This window comes from Xyrauchen texanus, chromosome 14 (genome assembly GCF_025860055.1).
Source record: "Xyrauchen texanus isolate HMW12.3.18 chromosome 14, RBS_HiC_50CHRs, whole genome shotgun sequence".
NCBI lineage: Eukaryota > Metazoa > Chordata > Actinopteri > Cypriniformes > Catostomidae > Xyrauchen > Xyrauchen texanus.
The window spans coordinates 9665857-9683022 of NC_068289.1; the positions used below are offsets into that span (position 1 = coordinate 9665857).

Sequence of the window (17166 nt, forward strand, 5' to 3'; positions counted from 1 at the left end):
CAAACACACGGCATAAATGAGGGTCTACTGCGGCCTGGTTCTATGAACAGAATGTCTGGAACTAAATCAATTTAACAATGAGGGCAGTGTGGATTTATTTAGGTAAACTAACACTAAGTAATGAAGAAGGTGTGGTTTCAAAAAGGTCAAATTTAATGGTTAATAAAGTTTTATATTTGGCACACACACAAAAAAGGAGTCACCATTTTCCCAAGACTATGAATACAGAATGAATTCCACACATTGATCATATATGACTATATTAAGCTTATTCATTTTTTTTTTTTTGTTCAGTTGAATTCATTCTTTTTGCCTTCAGATTGCATGCACAGAAAAGCAATCAAATGCACAAACTTACACTGAATACCCCTCACACACACCATTTATTTTCTTTAGAACAACCTCAGCTTATTTCCATCATATTAATCAAAATGAAGTAGAATTAAAGGGATTGTTCACCCAAAAATTACAATTCTCAGATAATTTACTCGCCCTCATGTCATCCCAGACACAAACTATGATTTTTAGAAGAATAATTCAGCTGTGTACGTCCATACAATGCAAGTGAATGGTGATCAAACCTTTGAAGCTCCAAAAATCACAAAGGAAACATGAAAGTAATCCATGAGACTACAGTGGTTAAATCGATATCTTTAGAAGTGATATAAGAAATGATATAAGTCTGGGTGAGAAACAGATCAATATGAATGTCATTTTTTACTATAAATGTCCACTTTCACATTCTTTCACTTTTTGAAATGTCTGGTCACCATTCACTTGCATTTTATGGACCTACAGAGATAAAATACTAATTATATATATATATATTTTTTTTTCAAAAGAAAGAAAGTCATACACACCTGGGATGGCATGAGGGTGAGTAAATGATGTGGGAATTAAACATTTTGGTTGAACTATCCCTTTAAGTGATTGTGCAGTACATTCTTCAGTAAACTGAGCTGTATGAAAAGGATGATGGCAGCACAGAGTCATCTGATTGGCTGAAGACGAGATCAAGGTTAAAATGCTCCATTCCTTGAAATATGTCTCTCTTCATTATAGTGGCATAATTGTTCTTTGACAAATGACATTTTTTGTTATAACCATGCTGAAAGTTGCATTTGTTGATTACTATTGAATAACAGTGCGTTCTAAATGAGCATAATATTCCATTCAAAATGTGCTGATATGTGTTAGATTTTAAGCAGATTGGTAGAGTTTTGCAAACGTGGTTGAACAATCACTTGTGTGAAAAGTGGTGAATGTAGTTAGGGGAAATGAGTGTTTGTTTTGGTGGCTGATGTAATGGGTTGGATTGTTTAGCTGATAGAGTGTGTAGAAAATAATTGAGGATAATTAGTGTCTCAGTAAAAGAGAAAACTCTACCAAGAGCTGTATTACTTTTGGTATTTATATCCAAATTGTATTATTTTTTTATGAAAAGTGACTTGCAAATAAAGTATTGAGACTGAATATTTTACAGTTCAGGACAGGAGTGGGAGCTTTGAGGATATAAAATCACAAGATATGAATATTAGCTAATTTCAAACTTATCTTTGAATTAAAACTTAATCTTATATATTTATTTTGTATTTTTATCTTAATATGTGCATTTATTGGACAGTTTTATCAATGCTTTATATAATATTTATCAAAAATAATTTTATTAGGATTATGAGAAGCAACAAAGCATCCGCATCATAATTGCACAATATTTATGTATGACAGTGCACAATGTGTTTCATAAACCCTATGATATATGGCCATTTAAACCATTTATAACACATTTACACTGTGCATATGTGGTTGAGCTTGCTTGTTTTATGAAATTGTGTTTCAACAAATGTTAATTTTGAGTCAGGTTCAATGGCATTTCATAATCATTTAACACGTTTTAAAGCTCCACATTAGAATAGGTTTAGGACAAAGTCCATCTTTTTACACTAGGTAGACTCTAATTAAAAAAATTAAAATGTTCTTCCTACATACAGTATATGAACTGATCATTTGAATATTCTATGTACAGTGTTTTAATGATGTTTAATGGTAATTAGACTATTCATTTAAATTGTGAATTCACATACAGTGGTGTGTGGATATATAAAGTAAAATACAGGATTGTTCCTAAAATCAACACAGCCAGACATGCTATGCTTCTGGATAGTCCATTTACCAGCAGTGCAAGTGTTAAATTGTGTAACAAGCTTTCATTGCATTAAAGAAACAACACAAACAGATCTGTGCTGCTTCATTGTGTTCAGTTAATTTATATTGGTGTGATTTGCTCAACCATTGACTATTTTACTACTGATTGCCCCTGGTAGGGTGTAGAAGATAAGAACCAAGAACAAGGTCACAATCAGCAGCACCAGGCCTGCAATGATGTATTTCTTGTAGTTCCCCCAGATCAGGTGAAAGAAGCACTTGAAAGGATTCATAAACCAGGAGAAGGATGTGTCCGGCCGACTAGAGAAAAGTCAAAATTTGGTATTAAAAGTATTTCGTACACAGAACAACCCACATGACTAACAATTTCTACTTAAGGAGGCAAAACATCAGCACTGTACACCAGTGGTTTTCAACTGGTTTTGTTTCGGATTTTACTTTGGGCATCAAGTGGCGACCCAAGACATAACAAACTGCCTACTATACAAAAGTAAATCAAAGATGCCCTTAAAATCAAGTATTATGAAAATAATTAATAAATTATAATATAATACAATCAATATATTAATATTTTGCACCAAAATGCTGTAGAGTTTAATTGGACGCATGACATTTGATCAAGAACAAATGATATTGAGAGCATTTTCACTTACCTTGTTAATAATAGGCCTACTTATTTTGCTATCTTAATAATATAGGATTCAAAGTTGACTTACTTTTCATTTGCACTTAACATTGTTTTTTTTTACCGTGTCTGTGACAATTAGAACAGAACTTAGACCTATTTTTTAGATCAATCACTGGTCTACACCACATCCTTTTGTCATACAAACTATGAAAACAAGCAGTCTGCTATAATGAGGTCATGTGTAATAATGTGAATAAACATTAGTCATATTACTTTGGTTTCTCTAGAGGCTCTGGCTCTTTGCGTGCACGACCAACTGGATTTTTCTCTGCCTCTTCAGCTGTCACCAGGTGGAACTCCGCTTCAACCTTCCCCTAAAGAAAGGATACAGTTAAAATACAAAATGTAATTGCCCATGCATTTTTAAGTGGAATCCGGTTATACTTTGTTCAATATCAAATATAGTATTGTTTTGTATAGCACAAATGTGTATGGAAAATGTACCCAAATTAATTTATTACTCACATAATTACCAATCTACTTTTTAATCTAATGTAAGTGTACATTAACGCTCTAAGCTCAGATAGGCCCGATCATCAAAATATTAAAAACTACAGTCTTGACTAACACAAAATAGGTATCGTTTTTGAAGCTTAGAAGCTGTACTTTACAATGCATGTAAGCATTATGTTCAAAACTGAACAAGTGCTTTGAAATTTGCAGACAAATGAGATGTGTTCCGTTTTGATCATTTATTTCAAATTTTGCACTGTTCATATTATTGTATATGTAAAAACATCAAACTGATAAAATAGCGTGTCTTACGTTGTTGGAAAGCTCACAAAGAGTGGAATACCACCAGCCTATTTAGTTACTCACAGACAAAAATATATAGAGTAATAGCTAAGTATATTTCTTTAACATACAGTACGTTACATGTAAACAGGTGTAACATATAAGCTAAGTTTTCGCATATAACTTCACGACAAAATAAAATAAATAAAAAATCTGAACATAAAATATCACATACTGTACCATTACGTAGAGTAGGGGATTCTTGTTAAAACGAGCACACACAAAAAGTAATCAGATGCATAGATCATTAGATAATCCACAAGAAGCACAAATGTACACACAGCACCTAATGTGCTATCTGGCTAAAATTACATTAGATTTCACTGATCAGATGACTTCATTGGAAATGATTAAGTACGTTGTCCAGCGTCATGGAAAGCTAAACCAATCATATTAGTATTGAGATTCGCTGCAACAACAGGTGTAAGTTATCCAAATATGGGTAGAGAGGATCATTCACTCTAATTACATATGGCCACCAGTAGATGGTGCCAAATGCATGACACAGACTCAATAATGGCTGAAATGACACAGAATGGAACTGATGAGATTTCATTATTATGCATGCATGCTTTGAAAAGAGAACATACCTTTAGTCATTGTTGTATTTGCATGTGTAATAATTTTTTAAGTACAATTATTATGTTTTATTTGTTTGGAGAGGCTTTTGGACACTTGAAGATGTTCACTATAGGACACTATAGGATAAATTATGTTTGTAATGCTTTAACTTTTTATTGCTTTGTCATATCAACACAATATCTTACTCATTTACAGTTGACATGATTGGAAGCAAAACAAAAGTGTTTGTGTTATTTTTTTACCAGTTTTTTAGGCTGAGTATCATCATCTATTTCATTAAAAAAAAAAAAAAATGATACCAAACTATTGACCCTCTTTGTTTTTTAATTGTGGGCATGCCACTGAAACAGGAAATCTTTAAAAAACATCTTCAGAGCTTAAAGGGTTAATCAAAAGAGAACAGAAACTGCATGGCCTTTATATGACATACATATTTTTTTCAATGGAAAAACTATGAGAAGTGTAAAAGGTATAATCTATAATTTTTGCAACTGTCTGGTATCAACTAGGACAACAATGGGTGGGCATACACTGTCCATACATGACAAAAATACTTTTGTAACTCAATACTGTATGTTTGCCAACACTGAGCTTCATATTGGCAGTTTAATTAAAAAAAAAATATTTAATTAATATAATTGAATAGACGCACCGTGAGGTCTCCAGCTTTAATGAAGGGCCACCAGCCTTTGGAGCGTTTCTGCTGGAAGATAGAAATGTTCTCAGTGCTTTCTGTCAGCATCTCCATCTTACAGGCTTTAGCTGATTTCGCACCACGTGGAAACCCATGCAGGTCCAACTCCACTGAGCCTGAGAAAACCCCCAAAATTTGTATAAATATCAAAACATGTCATTCAGGTTTTCCAGTTACTATTTTATCTAGCAGTTTTAATGGCAGATCTTCTAGAGCACTGGTGAAATCCCACCAGGAGAGGCTACAGAGTGGTCTTAGGGGTCATTTTTCATATGAAAAGATAAGGTAAGCACTTGTTGATGAGGGCACATTCTTACCCAGGAAGTCATCAGAAGAGAGCCTCTCAAAGTCCCACACCTGCATAACAAGGACTGCAGGGATCTTCTGCTCAGTTTTGTCAAGAGAATAGATATTTTCTCGTTTCTTTACCACCAAGACTTTCTCAGCCGGCAGGTAGTTGAAGGGGAAAACAAAGCGCCAGTTGAAGTTGCCCTCCCCAGTCAGGGAATTGTAATGGACATCTGTCTCCTGACCATCATCTTCAAGACCCTTTAACCACCTGAAAACCCCCCCCCAAAAAACATGCCACAACATGCATCATCAGTGATTGGCCAATATTACAACAGCATTTCCATATTTTATAATCTTAGTAGCTTTCCTTGAGGATTTAGAGTTTTGGAGATTGTATCCTAGACCAGTTTCTGCCTAAAGGCACAGTCACATTTACCTTTGCATGGCGAAATTCTGTGGGCAAAGATGGTGTGGGCAGACGTTGAGTGTGTGTGAAACAAGCAAAAATATAATTGTCAAGCAGCCTCTTTTTAATGCTGCACTTTATTCTCTTAACTCTCACTTTATACTGTGAGACTTAAGTTAAAAACAATCTCACCACTTAAATGATATCCTTGTCCACTGTGAATATCCAGTGTAGCTGTGTACGAAGCAAAACTTCCCATTGGTCAACACGGCGAATTCACACGTCAAAGTTCACCAAATTTAAACTCTACGCCAAATCAGCTAGATGAAATTCTTTGCCACCAGAAATCCATCGCGCAAAATTCACGATCACGCAGATTCCCGTTGAGATGACGGTATTTCACCCACAGACTTTCGCTGTGCCTTTAGGACATTTTTTAAATAGGCCTATGTTTATTGGCATTATCCAATGTTACCCTTTGACGTAAATGTCACTTGACTGCTGTCCTGTTATGAAGTTTGTGTCCTCCAGTATAACATCTTCAGTGTTCCAGATAATAATTCTTAGTTCATACCTTCATTGAAAGACAGGACAAACAAGCATTATTTAACTGTGCAAACCCTGTAAGATGCTTTAATAGGTCTTTAACTTACCCTTTTGGTTTGCGAGGGGAGATGTCCACTGGAGGGCCAGGATGCGGCATATCCATTGGAAAAATGTCTACCCACATCTGCAACTGGCCCTGAGGAACATTCACACACAAAATTCTAGGAATAACTACACCAAAAACATTACTCATAAATTACTCATATATAGTTTCACATTACCTGGTCCATTCCTGGTTTGTCTTTGAGGTAGAGGGTCCTTGTTTCAATATGCTCTGGGACAAGTTTACAGTCCACTCCTGGCATCTCAGACCACTTGTGCAGCACCTTTAAAGCCAGGTGTTCGTATGACTCCACCATCTGATCTGTGAAGGGGCAGCAAACACTCATAGCACTTCTTCCTCATAATCAATGATCAGCAGTTTTGTCATGATGTAAGAATCAAAAAGAGTGACTAACCTTCATCTGGAAATACAGTTTTACCCGTGAAGACTTTGTTTCCGATGGTAATTCGTCCAGGACTGAAGCAAGGATTGTCCAATCTGTTTTCCTTGCAAAGCTTAATCAACAGTTCAGTTGGCTTGATGGAGTCCCTCCATGCGTTATAACCTTCACTAGGTGACATAAGAGTGTCCATTAAAAACATGAAGGGTCAAAAGGCATCAAACTAACTTGTGACGGATAAAGACTGAAAAATAAATGTTACTATATCACTCACATTACATATTCAGTAGGCAGACCACAGGTAGCCCGATGCCTGCTGTAATAACGGTTCTCCAAATCAATATGTGTTTCTCCAATCAAATCATCTCCACCAACAGTATCATAATCGTAGATTAGAATAGTTAGCAGGGACTCCTTGGGGAAAGTGGATTGAATTTCAAAGGATCTGAGTAGGAAATTAATATGGAGAGAGAATGACCCAATTATCTCAAAGAAACGTGCAGATCCCACAATTTTTAAATGAACTTCTCACAACACCCTGCCATGACACTAATCAATCTTTGTGCTTGTTCACCTTCCAAACACTGGGTTAAGCTGCTTTGGGATGTAGTTGACTCTGTCTTTGATTTCAGTTTTCCCAAGTTTCAGCACAATGTAAGGGTCTGCTTTGCCATCTGGGTCCGCTGGGTGCAAGTTGAAGGCCTTAAAATGCATAAGTGTGTCAAACTTCTGTTCAATATAGTTGTCTGAGTTAGCCTTATTGTTTTACTGGTCATATTTTAGCCAGTGAAACTAGATCCAGTTAATTTCATGACCAAACAAAGACTGTTTACATGCACAAAAGTATTTTGATATTAATCAGAATTTGGTGGTTGTTTTCTGATTAGGTTTGCATTGTGTAAATGCATTATCCTGATGCAATAACAAGATTAAGCTATTATTCTGGATTGTATAAATCTGAATAACAGGCATATGTCTCTATTAATAAGAAATGTTGATTATCCACTATAACTAAACATTCCTTATATCCATGTCTAAACAAAGGAAATTCTGGGCTATATTAGAAACAGTTGTAAAAAGGTAAATCTATTGAAAGAACACATTTCTGCAGTAAGGGGGAGCTCAATTTTATTTACTAAAATTTCACAAACATTAACTGAAATATTGTGGCCTAAATTTGCAAGAATCTCATGACCTACATTTAGCAATTCCATCATGATCTTGTGTGTTATTAAGGACATGATTGAGTGTTAATGAGTTGACTAAATTACTTTCTAAAATTACTTAAATGCAATAAAATAAATAGAAAGAGCAAGCATCTCCAGTATTTTCAGTAGAAAACATCAGGAAAATAATGTGCATGTCTTAGTTTATTGGGATTATGCTGTTCACATGCATACAGGGAAATCACATTAGCTATGGAGCGTGCAAATGTCTTTTTCAGAACAAAAGTCTAAACCAGAATATGGACTTTCATCAGAAAATGATGTGCATGTAAACGTTATCAATAAGTAACGTCACAAAAAAATTAACAAGTATAGTTAATAGTCTGTATCACTGGTAATATTAGTAGGAAAAGTATGAAATGAAAGGCACCTACTGCAACTATGTACACACGGATTAAGACGCTCACTGCAGTGTTAGGAGGTATGCCCTGGTTTATCTTAAACTGCCCAGAATCCAAATATCCTTCTTCCTTATCATCATCTGTTTCTTGCAGCTTATACAGACAGAACCTGCCCTGGGGGAAGAATTGATGATGTGAATTCTGTGAATTGGTGTCATTGTACTGCTTGTGAAATCAAAAAGTCTCCATGTAGAGTATGTTATGGTATTACATGCAAAACCAGCTTACCTTGAACTTCCCAACAAATCTTTCCTCAGCAGAGCCTTCTTCCTCATTGGCTTTTCCTCGATAGAGTTCAAAGGTTTTAACCCAGTCATCAAAAGGCCCAAACTCAGCCTCCAGCTCTTTGTCATAAACCTGGAGTGATTAAAAGTCAGACTGCATATAATTTTAATGGATAAATCTTCATTTAACCTTGTGCCACCTCGCTTACACATGCGTGTATATTGTATTTTGGCTTCGCTATATGCAAGGAAGAATTTAAATTCATTGAATCCAACTGAATACTGTTTGCAACACTTTAGACTGCCATTTAAGGGTTAAACATTTGACGCACCTATTCACGTGACACAAAAAAATGATGTCGATTTACGTGAAGTGCTTCTACAGGCACAGTGCCCACAAAAGTGTCTCTGGGAAGAAACCTCTTTGAAGTTTTTTCTTTGAAGTTAAAAATAGCATCTCTAGTTTCGTTTGATTTGCCACTTTAAAAAATGATGTACTCCTGATGTACACATACAGGTACGTGTATTGTGGGACATTATTCTCACAAAAGTTGAAAAAACATTTTAGTTATTTTTTTTTCTTTCCACATTAACAAATCTGTGGGTCAATTTGCTTCCTTTTAATATATATTTTTGTCATATTTTATCATGTTATGACTGGACAATACAGTTCTACTCATTAACATTAGTAAATTACTTGCTATATTCACTATGCAATTTCACATTGAGAATCAATGGGTTCTTCCAAAAGCTGTAAAATGTGGCTTTCAGAGCCTTTAAATGGAGTTAGGATGAACTTATGGTGCATTTAGAACTGTTCTGATACAAGTGGAGACAGGCAGCACCCTGGAGGTTAAGTCATTTACTAAATAGGGTGCAAGTGAGCATCCTATAGCTCTAAGTGCAGTCACTCCTAAAATCTGACCAAAAGCTCAGTCCAATCACTGCAGATGCAGATGATGTTTGGACAACTCAACATGTTTGGCAGACATGGGGCAATGGTAATCAGTGCTTAGAATTCAGAATGTATAATGTTACATTTTATTTTAACATGGTTGGCAGTGATTGGATGATGCTGGGCATTAGTTTGAATCAGAATTATGTATTCAGCTTTATGGAATTTCAGCTGTAATGTCTGTAACATACCAAAAACATGGATAACCAACATGCCTGGAAACATAATAAAAAAAAAAAAATGGATGACTTTCTATAGCTTGTTTTTTGCTTGTTAATTAGGTGCTACTTGTTACAATTCAAAAAGGAAAATGAAAAATGCACACAGCAGTCATGCTGGGGTCTCAGGATGTTAAAATGTAGACAATATCTGCAGGTAAACCAAGCACTGTAGCTTTACCATTTAGCTTTACCTGTAATGTTGCAAGTCTGGGCTGTTCTGACACACTCTTGAAATTCATCTCTTTTTTTCTGTCCTTAAAACCTGATGCTTAAGATAACACAAAACATAACTCTTCAAAATTACAAATACACAATCCATCATTAGTGAAGATAAAAATCAGTTGCTATAGAGAGTGTAAAGTTAAGTTAAAGAAATAAATGCTTTCAGCATTTCCATCAAAGAAGTGTTTTATGTTTCTTAAATGTAACAGCTAAGTCTCATTGTACTACAAGAAAGCTGTTTGGAAAATGGTTAGTTATAAAGTGTTTGCTAGAGAAACACATATCACATTTTAACCCTCACCAAGCCTAATGCATCTTTATGCAGTCATACGTTGCAACAGTTAATCTGATACCAATACAGTATGCACGTAAACACAGGAAACAGGTGCCACTCGGTACAGGATTGCAAAAGTTGATCTCTTGTGAGTGTAGCATTTACTAACGTTCCATTTTTAAATGCACAAGCTTAGAATATGAGGACAATTATTATCCGTTTTGCATTTTGTAGTATATTTTAGGTGCACACTGTTTGCATTATGAGTAAAACATTCAGCAACCCTATTGACCACAGAAAAAGAAAGGACCATGCAACGGACAAAACAGACTCCCAGTCATTCTTACCCAGATTGGTCAATCCTTCTGAAATAACGTTCTCCAGGGGAGGTACTAAACAAGAATGTAACCACATATTAAAGGTAATGCTACAATTTAAGAATCAAACATTGAAAAACATCTATGCATCCATTCTTGACTTTTGAAAAACATATCAATCAATGTCTATAATGGTTAACATAGGCATGTTTGATTTCAAAATTACTTGTCCACAGCATCCAGAGGAAAAAAAATAATTCTGATTAGGATTCACGAGAAAGCACTTACCACTGTCAAAGAGCAGTGGAAATGGATTGTTTTCTTTTTGCTTTGCCTAAGAATGAAATTGTGGTGAAAAATAACTAGTTAGCAAAAATATAATGAATTGGACCACCTTATCATTGCTAAAAAAAAAAAAATTACCAGGTTGGTCCTCTCCACCGATGCATAGTATTTAGACCACCAATCAATGACGTTATCAGCAGACTCATCAGCCGTGGTGCGTTTCTTTCTTTTTGTAGACCTCCACTTGCTCTTCTTTGATACCGGCTATTGATGAAAAGTTTTATAGTCAGTAGTCTGGAACAGAGAGTGTGTGTATATGTGTTTGTCAGCATGTGCTTTAACTTGTTCATGTATTTATTGTACTAAAAACAAACCCTCCTGTCCTGAAATTCTGACTCAGTTTTGGGGAGTGGGGTTAGTGTCCTCTCCTGCTCAATCTCTATGGCAAACTCCTCCTCTGGCAGTGGCACAACACTCTGCTGAATGCCCAGTAGAGCCACTACAAGTGAATGCAAACCATAGACCTTATTCACAGAAGCGCCATCTTTTAATGGGAATGACAACAAGGCTGTGAGGGATAGACGTACAGTCTCAATGGGCTGCACTGAAATCTAAAGTGTTTTTGGATCTTTCCGCAGATAAAACATTGAAAAAGCTTCTTTGCAAGAACATTCAGTAGACAAAAACTTCAGAAAACATGAGTTGTGGAAACTCATCAGATGTGATCATGGAGCTATTTACAGCTTTATACCTTAGTGCCATTAAAGAGATGTAAGTCTATCCCTCATAGCCAGGGTGTTACCATGAATAAGGTCTATACCATTAAGTAGCTTTAGTAAGTAAATAAAGCCATGTGATACCAAAACAAGATGAGTTATAACACTTTCTTACAATATTTTAAATAATTTTAGAAATTCACAGATTATAACAATAACCTTCTATGTAAAACAGGTACAGTATAATAATGTGAATAATAAGAATTTAGTCTATTTAGTTGTACTCCAGGTTAAGTTGCACCCATATACCCCTAGACCCCCATGTTCAGTTTTGGTCCAGGAGGTCTACCTCCCTTCTTTAAGTAAAAGGGAAGATGATCAGTTCATAAACGCTTGCTTTTTGCCCTGTTCCTCACACAATGCATATGACTTCACAACGCTTTTACTTTAGCATGACTTGTAAGGTGATATGTTTCAACATTTATAATATCTGCAAGCTTGTCTGAGTGCCATGAAATTGCGAGGTAGCTCAACGGATATTACATGATACAACTAATACTCAATTTAGTAATTGTGTTTTTCATTTCATATTTGTTTTTTTTATAAAACTATCGGTTAGGTTTACAGTTTAGGGTAGGGAGGTTGGTTGTATGGAATACACAAGTCTGTTTGGGAGAAAACTGTACTTGCCACTAACTTTAATTTAGTGCCACTCAGTGGACATTTAAACTCAGATCTGCCACTGTACATGTAAGGTGCGATTTAATATCATGTTGTCCAGCCTGGTCTCATGAACATTACGTGACTCGAATTATTTTTGCTAAACAAAATGAAGTGCTTCATTACACATTCCGGTGCAGTTTCCAAGTGAAATATCCAGCAGGGGGCCCCAAAAGCAAGTGAAATGGTATTGCAATCTGACAAGGTTTTTCAGGTGTATATTAGTCAGGGATTTTGTTAATGTACTAGTCGCTTTGGATAAAAGCGTCTGCCAAATGCATAAATGTAAATGTACATGTAGAGGTGAACAAAACAGACATCAGTACCTTAAACCAACAATGAAACCTAGCCGATAGAGTTGTAAAATGAAATACGAGCAACAACATCATCTTATTTCGCTTCTGTGACACTTTTGTCTCACGTGTCAGCTTGTGTGCTTGAATGGTCTCGAGCCGTGGTCTTTCAAGTCAAAAGTTCAACACTACTGTATCAGGTGAGCTACCTCAAAGCTAATCACATTTGAATAAGTGTGTAAATGTAGGTGGGTTTGTAGTCATGATTTGTGTCACGAACAGTTGTAGTGACTCTTGTGTAAATTTCAACAGTAAAGGGCAGATAAAGGTTAAAACATAAAAGCACTTCAAAGGCAGTTTGCCAAAATTTCTATGAGACTAGGTTGATTTTGTAATTTTCATGAGATCAGATGCTAATAATTACTTGTTTTTAGTGGCATTTGTTTGTTTATTAGAATATTTGTTGTAGAAATTTGTTGTGAAGAAATGAATGTGGTGTTGCAATCTCTGTCTGATTAAAAAGTTATTTTGCAAACCTTTATTGTTTTCTAGAAAATGATAATCCACTGTTCCGCTACTAGTAAGTGCTTTACCTGCTGTGTTTCTGGGCTCTGGTTGGGGCTGTTGGGTTAATGTAGGGGTGTGTTTGAATAAGGCCAAGTTGTTAATCATATGACTCCCCACAAGTGTGCTGCGCCCAAAGGCCCTCCAATCCACCACAGTGATGGTGAGAGGCGGGAGAAGGTGTTCATTTTCAGGCAGCTCCTACAGAGAGACAACAGCAGCCATAGACACGCTATGATCAGTGGAAAGCTATGGAACACACACATAAACAACAAGCACAGGACTCTGTTGATGTAGCAGTTTGCTTACCACATCAAAGGCATCCACGAGCATTGTGAAGTTTGGGTTTTTCTTGTAACTCTGTATCACTGAGGAGTTGACGCCTGCTCCTGCACACTTGATGAAAACTTGAGGCCGATCAACAGATAAGAGCTGAACTTTCTTAAGCTCTCTTAGGCCCCAGAACAAAACCTGCAGTGTGATGTGAAATATATTTGTAAAATGTATTATATGAAATATTATACAATAGCCTATGTGGATTAGCAAAAGTTATTATAAATTATAATAACTATATATAACTAGTAGCTAAACATTTTTGGCTCAGCTTGGCCGTGACATATTTCCACTTATGAGTGTACTTCTTAATACATTGCCAATAGGTTAACATTTGTTCACCTCAATTCTGTACATGCAAAGCACAGGTCGGATGTATGAGGGAACTGGATAAACCCCTCCATCTGGCTCATCTAAGTCAGGGAGTGTGTCCTCACCTGACTGTGAGACCTACAAGATCATGGGTAAGACAAGCAACAGACAGAACATTATATATACTATGTAAGATTATAGCATTAATTAAAACAATTCAAAACAAATGATATATAAAACATTTATATACTCTATGTACAGTAGGTAGAACATATTTCTATGATGTTGCTTTGACAAAGGCAAAAATATACTTTAAATGCAATTTGTAAAATTCCTGAGATGAAATTTAAAATGTAACTCCTCCTAGACCTTTCAAGTTACTGTATTTCCACTAAACTCAGCACAATGCTCTTGACCTCCTTTCTTCAGACTCTATTAAAGCAATATCGCACAAGCAAGAGTGCTGTCAATGCGGCCTCATGCCACAGGTAATCACAGCAGTGCTGATAGATGGACAATGCAGCACAATTGCAATTGTGAAATTGCTTTTATACAACAGTTCAACAAACAATTAAATAAATAAGTAGGGGAAAATTAAGGACTGTACCAAAAAAAGCACTTGTATGTGAAACTACATTCTTACGCCATGGATTCAGGATCTGCCATTGCTTGTTCAAAAGATGCACCCAAGACACTGTTACTAATTAGAAAACCACACTTTAGAACTAGTAGCGACAGCTTGGGCTATTTCTAACAGGTTTTCGAGAAGTAAGGACGTGTGTTTGTGTATGAGAGAGAGAGAGAGAGAGAGAGAGAGAGCTGAGCGTGTTATTTTCCGTTATGAACAATATTGCTGCAGCTGTTAGTTTAACATTATTTCTCAGCTGTAATGTGATAATAATCCACTCCGATAGTTGAATGATGCTGCCATGCATGCTATTTGAATTATCCTATGAGTATTTCAGTCATGTTCAAGTGTTTTTGTGTCGGAAGGAAAACATGGAGGTGTCTTCAGTGTCAAAATATACAAGTTTCATTTTTGTATATTTCTTGCAGAACTCTTATTTTGACAGTGAGACAGAAAGCATTCTCTCCTCCGCCATGTTAAAAGTTTATGTCTTCTACCAACTCGGAAATCAGGTAGGTGCCTTGAGCTTGTTTGAGTTGTCTGTTGTGACTCTGATTGGCAGTGATGCTGAAGCTGTAGGTTTAACTCTATTTCTCAGCTATAGTGTAGTAGTAATCTGAGCGATCATGGAGTGAGAGACAATTCTGGAAGACTTCAAAGAAACTTGCGCAACACAGATTGACTAAGTCAGCTCATCTCGCTCAAAGCACACACAAAACAGTCTTTTGTTGCCATCTGCTGGCTCAAATCTCTTCCAATCAGATCCGGGTACCAGAATAATGGCTGTAAAAACATCCTATACCTTTTTTGGTTATATCTTTTATACCTGATCTGATTTATGGCTTTCCCATTGCAGATTATCAGTCTCGGAATGTGACTTCAAATTCAATTCAAACTCTGTCAAACTGTCCCTTTGTCTATCTGTCTCTTCCTCTGTCTATCTGTCTACATACTGCTTTAAAGAGTTTTTATAATTTTTTTAACTTTCAGATGTTTACTCAAGCCAACATTTGTCTTGACTAACTTTTCTTTTTTAGTTATTTTCTATTTTCAACATATTCTCATGTGTTGCGTTGAAATGAATAGACCTGAATGAGTTCAAAGGCTCCCAGTATGTCTCCTCCTGACAGGCCTCCACAGAAGAGTGGGCTGTACTGCAGCTGAGTGGGGGAGTATCGCTCCTCTGACAGTTTGACCACTGGTAGAGCCACTGTCGACCCCAGATACTCTGTACCCTGGAGGTGCAAAACATTGCTTAGGTCATATACATACATTTATATTTATATTCCCCATTAAATCATAATTGAAATTTTGTGGCTTATAGTCCATGTTTGTTTGCTTTAAATCTATTTGCTAGTGTACTTCTAAAAGTTGCCAAAAGTAACTTTTAGTAGATATACTGTATACATTTAAAATGTAACCCTATCTCTTCAAGAACAATAAACCAAAAACAGACTTATGCTACACAGATATCTGTCCAATCAAGTGCTCTATAAAAAAATACTGTTTCAGCTCAGAACGAACTGAAATGAAAAACATTTAGTTTTTAGTCCCTGTTTTGCCATACTCTGTTATGGGCAATTTTGTAACATTTCAGTCCCATGTAACACAGTGTGAAAGTATTAATAAATGGGCTTTCCTTACCACTGCATCATCATCATACACTTCAATCACAATTGTTGGAGGCTCTTGGACTATATCATGGAGCCCTCCATACAGAGAAATGTTTTTGAACTGAAGCATCTGGTTCCAAGTGGGTGTCAAAGTTTGCTTGATGATCTGCAAAATGTATGAATTACAAGAACAATCCTCATGTGAATGACCTCAACAGAGCTTTTCACATTAGAATGCTTTTTGCGTTATGGGTACCTTAACTAAAATATTTCATTCTAAGGGTTTTAATTAGGACTTATTATTCAAAACCCAAAAGAGTAGGTATATGCAAAGAGGTGCTGACAATACAGTGAAACTTAATTAGTCTCCTGACCAATCAGTAGAGAAATGAAACTATTTTCGGTGGTGCAGTCTACAGCGCCATCTATCAGATTTCTGTCAAGAATGGCTTTTGATGTCACACAAACTCATGCTTACACCAGTGCTTTGGCTATTGGACAGAAAGGACACCCAGGCAAAGGGATCTGAGAGGCCTGTGTTGTCTGCAGCGATGAGACCACGAGCCTGGTACATATGAGCCCTCAGCTGGAACATGTGCTTCTCTGTAAAACAACAGTAGACAGGGTCACACGGCTACACAACATGCCAAGCTTACAGATAAGAAGAATGGAAGTTTAAAGATGCTGTGTGTAATTTTTTTCAAAGTTAAAATACTTTCTCGTATTGTCCCAACTTACTAACCAGAGACAACTACAGTATAAGTAAACCATATGTATAGATATTCCCCTGAACAATGTCAACTCTGTGGCACAGCGGTACTATCAATTCATTGCTCTATTTTTTGAAGTGACCTAACCAGACTGCTACATTAGCTCAATCTCTAGAGTGAGTTTGGGGTGGGACTATCCATTTTTAAACAATGGCAGATGGGTTGGGTGTTTGGGAAACATGCTTGCAATTCCATTTGCTGCCACTAAAAAAAAAAATTACACACTTCACCTTTTAACCCTCCTATGGGATTCATAAATAGGCCCAACTTTTGAACAAAGGTGTAACTGTTTTTTTTTTTGGATGATGATGATTCTGATAGCATTTCATCTTCCCTGAAGTAATAACAATAAAATGTATGCAATTGTTTTGGATTTTATGCTATTTTGATCTCACTTATATGTAGTTTTCTCAAGTTTACT

The 17166-nt window shown here is 36.2% G+C and overlaps 1 protein-coding gene across 2 annotated transcripts in view; it reads right to left on the reverse strand.

Annotated features, from left to right (window-relative positions):
• Window positions 1-108: 108 nt before the first annotated feature.
• The window catches only part of fer1l6 (fer-1 like family member 6), a 36108-nt gene continuing 19050 nt past the window's right edge, over window positions 109-17166 (reverse strand). The window contains exons 12-34 of one of the 2 annotated variants that reach the window (XM_052142282.1): window positions 16454-16578; window positions 16007-16141; window positions 15451-15597; window positions 13765-13872; window positions 13399-13560; window positions 13119-13290; window positions 11171-11295; window positions 10935-11060; window positions 10800-10845; window positions 10542-10586; window positions 9890-9966; window positions 8527-8655; window positions 8272-8412; window positions 7246-7373; window positions 6946-7116; window positions 6687-6841; window positions 6450-6592; window positions 6276-6364; window positions 6098-6196; window positions 5243-5484; window positions 4884-5041; window positions 3068-3168; window positions 109-2466 (exon numbers count right to left, since the gene is read on the reverse strand). In XM_052142282.1, the coding sequence (XP_051998242.1) occupies window positions 2286-2466; window positions 3068-3168; window positions 4884-5041; window positions 5243-5484; window positions 6098-6196; window positions 6276-6364; window positions 6450-6592; window positions 6687-6841; window positions 6946-7116; window positions 7246-7373; window positions 8272-8412; window positions 8527-8655; window positions 9890-9966; window positions 10542-10586; window positions 10800-10845; window positions 10935-11060; window positions 11171-11295; window positions 13119-13290; window positions 13399-13560; window positions 13765-13872; window positions 15451-15597; window positions 16007-16141; window positions 16454-16578 (3005 nt within the window). In that variant the 3' untranslated portion in view covers window positions 109-2285. The remainder of the gene's footprint in view (window positions 2467-3067; window positions 3169-4883; window positions 5042-5242; window positions 5485-6097; window positions 6197-6275; window positions 6365-6449; window positions 6593-6686; window positions 6842-6945; window positions 7117-7245; window positions 7374-8271; window positions 8413-8526; window positions 8656-9889; window positions 9967-10541; window positions 10587-10799; window positions 10846-10934; window positions 11061-11170; window positions 11296-13118; window positions 13291-13398; window positions 13561-13764; window positions 13873-15450; window positions 15598-16006; window positions 16142-16453; window positions 16579-17166) is intronic. The other variant, XM_052142281.1, reaches the window with a different exon arrangement.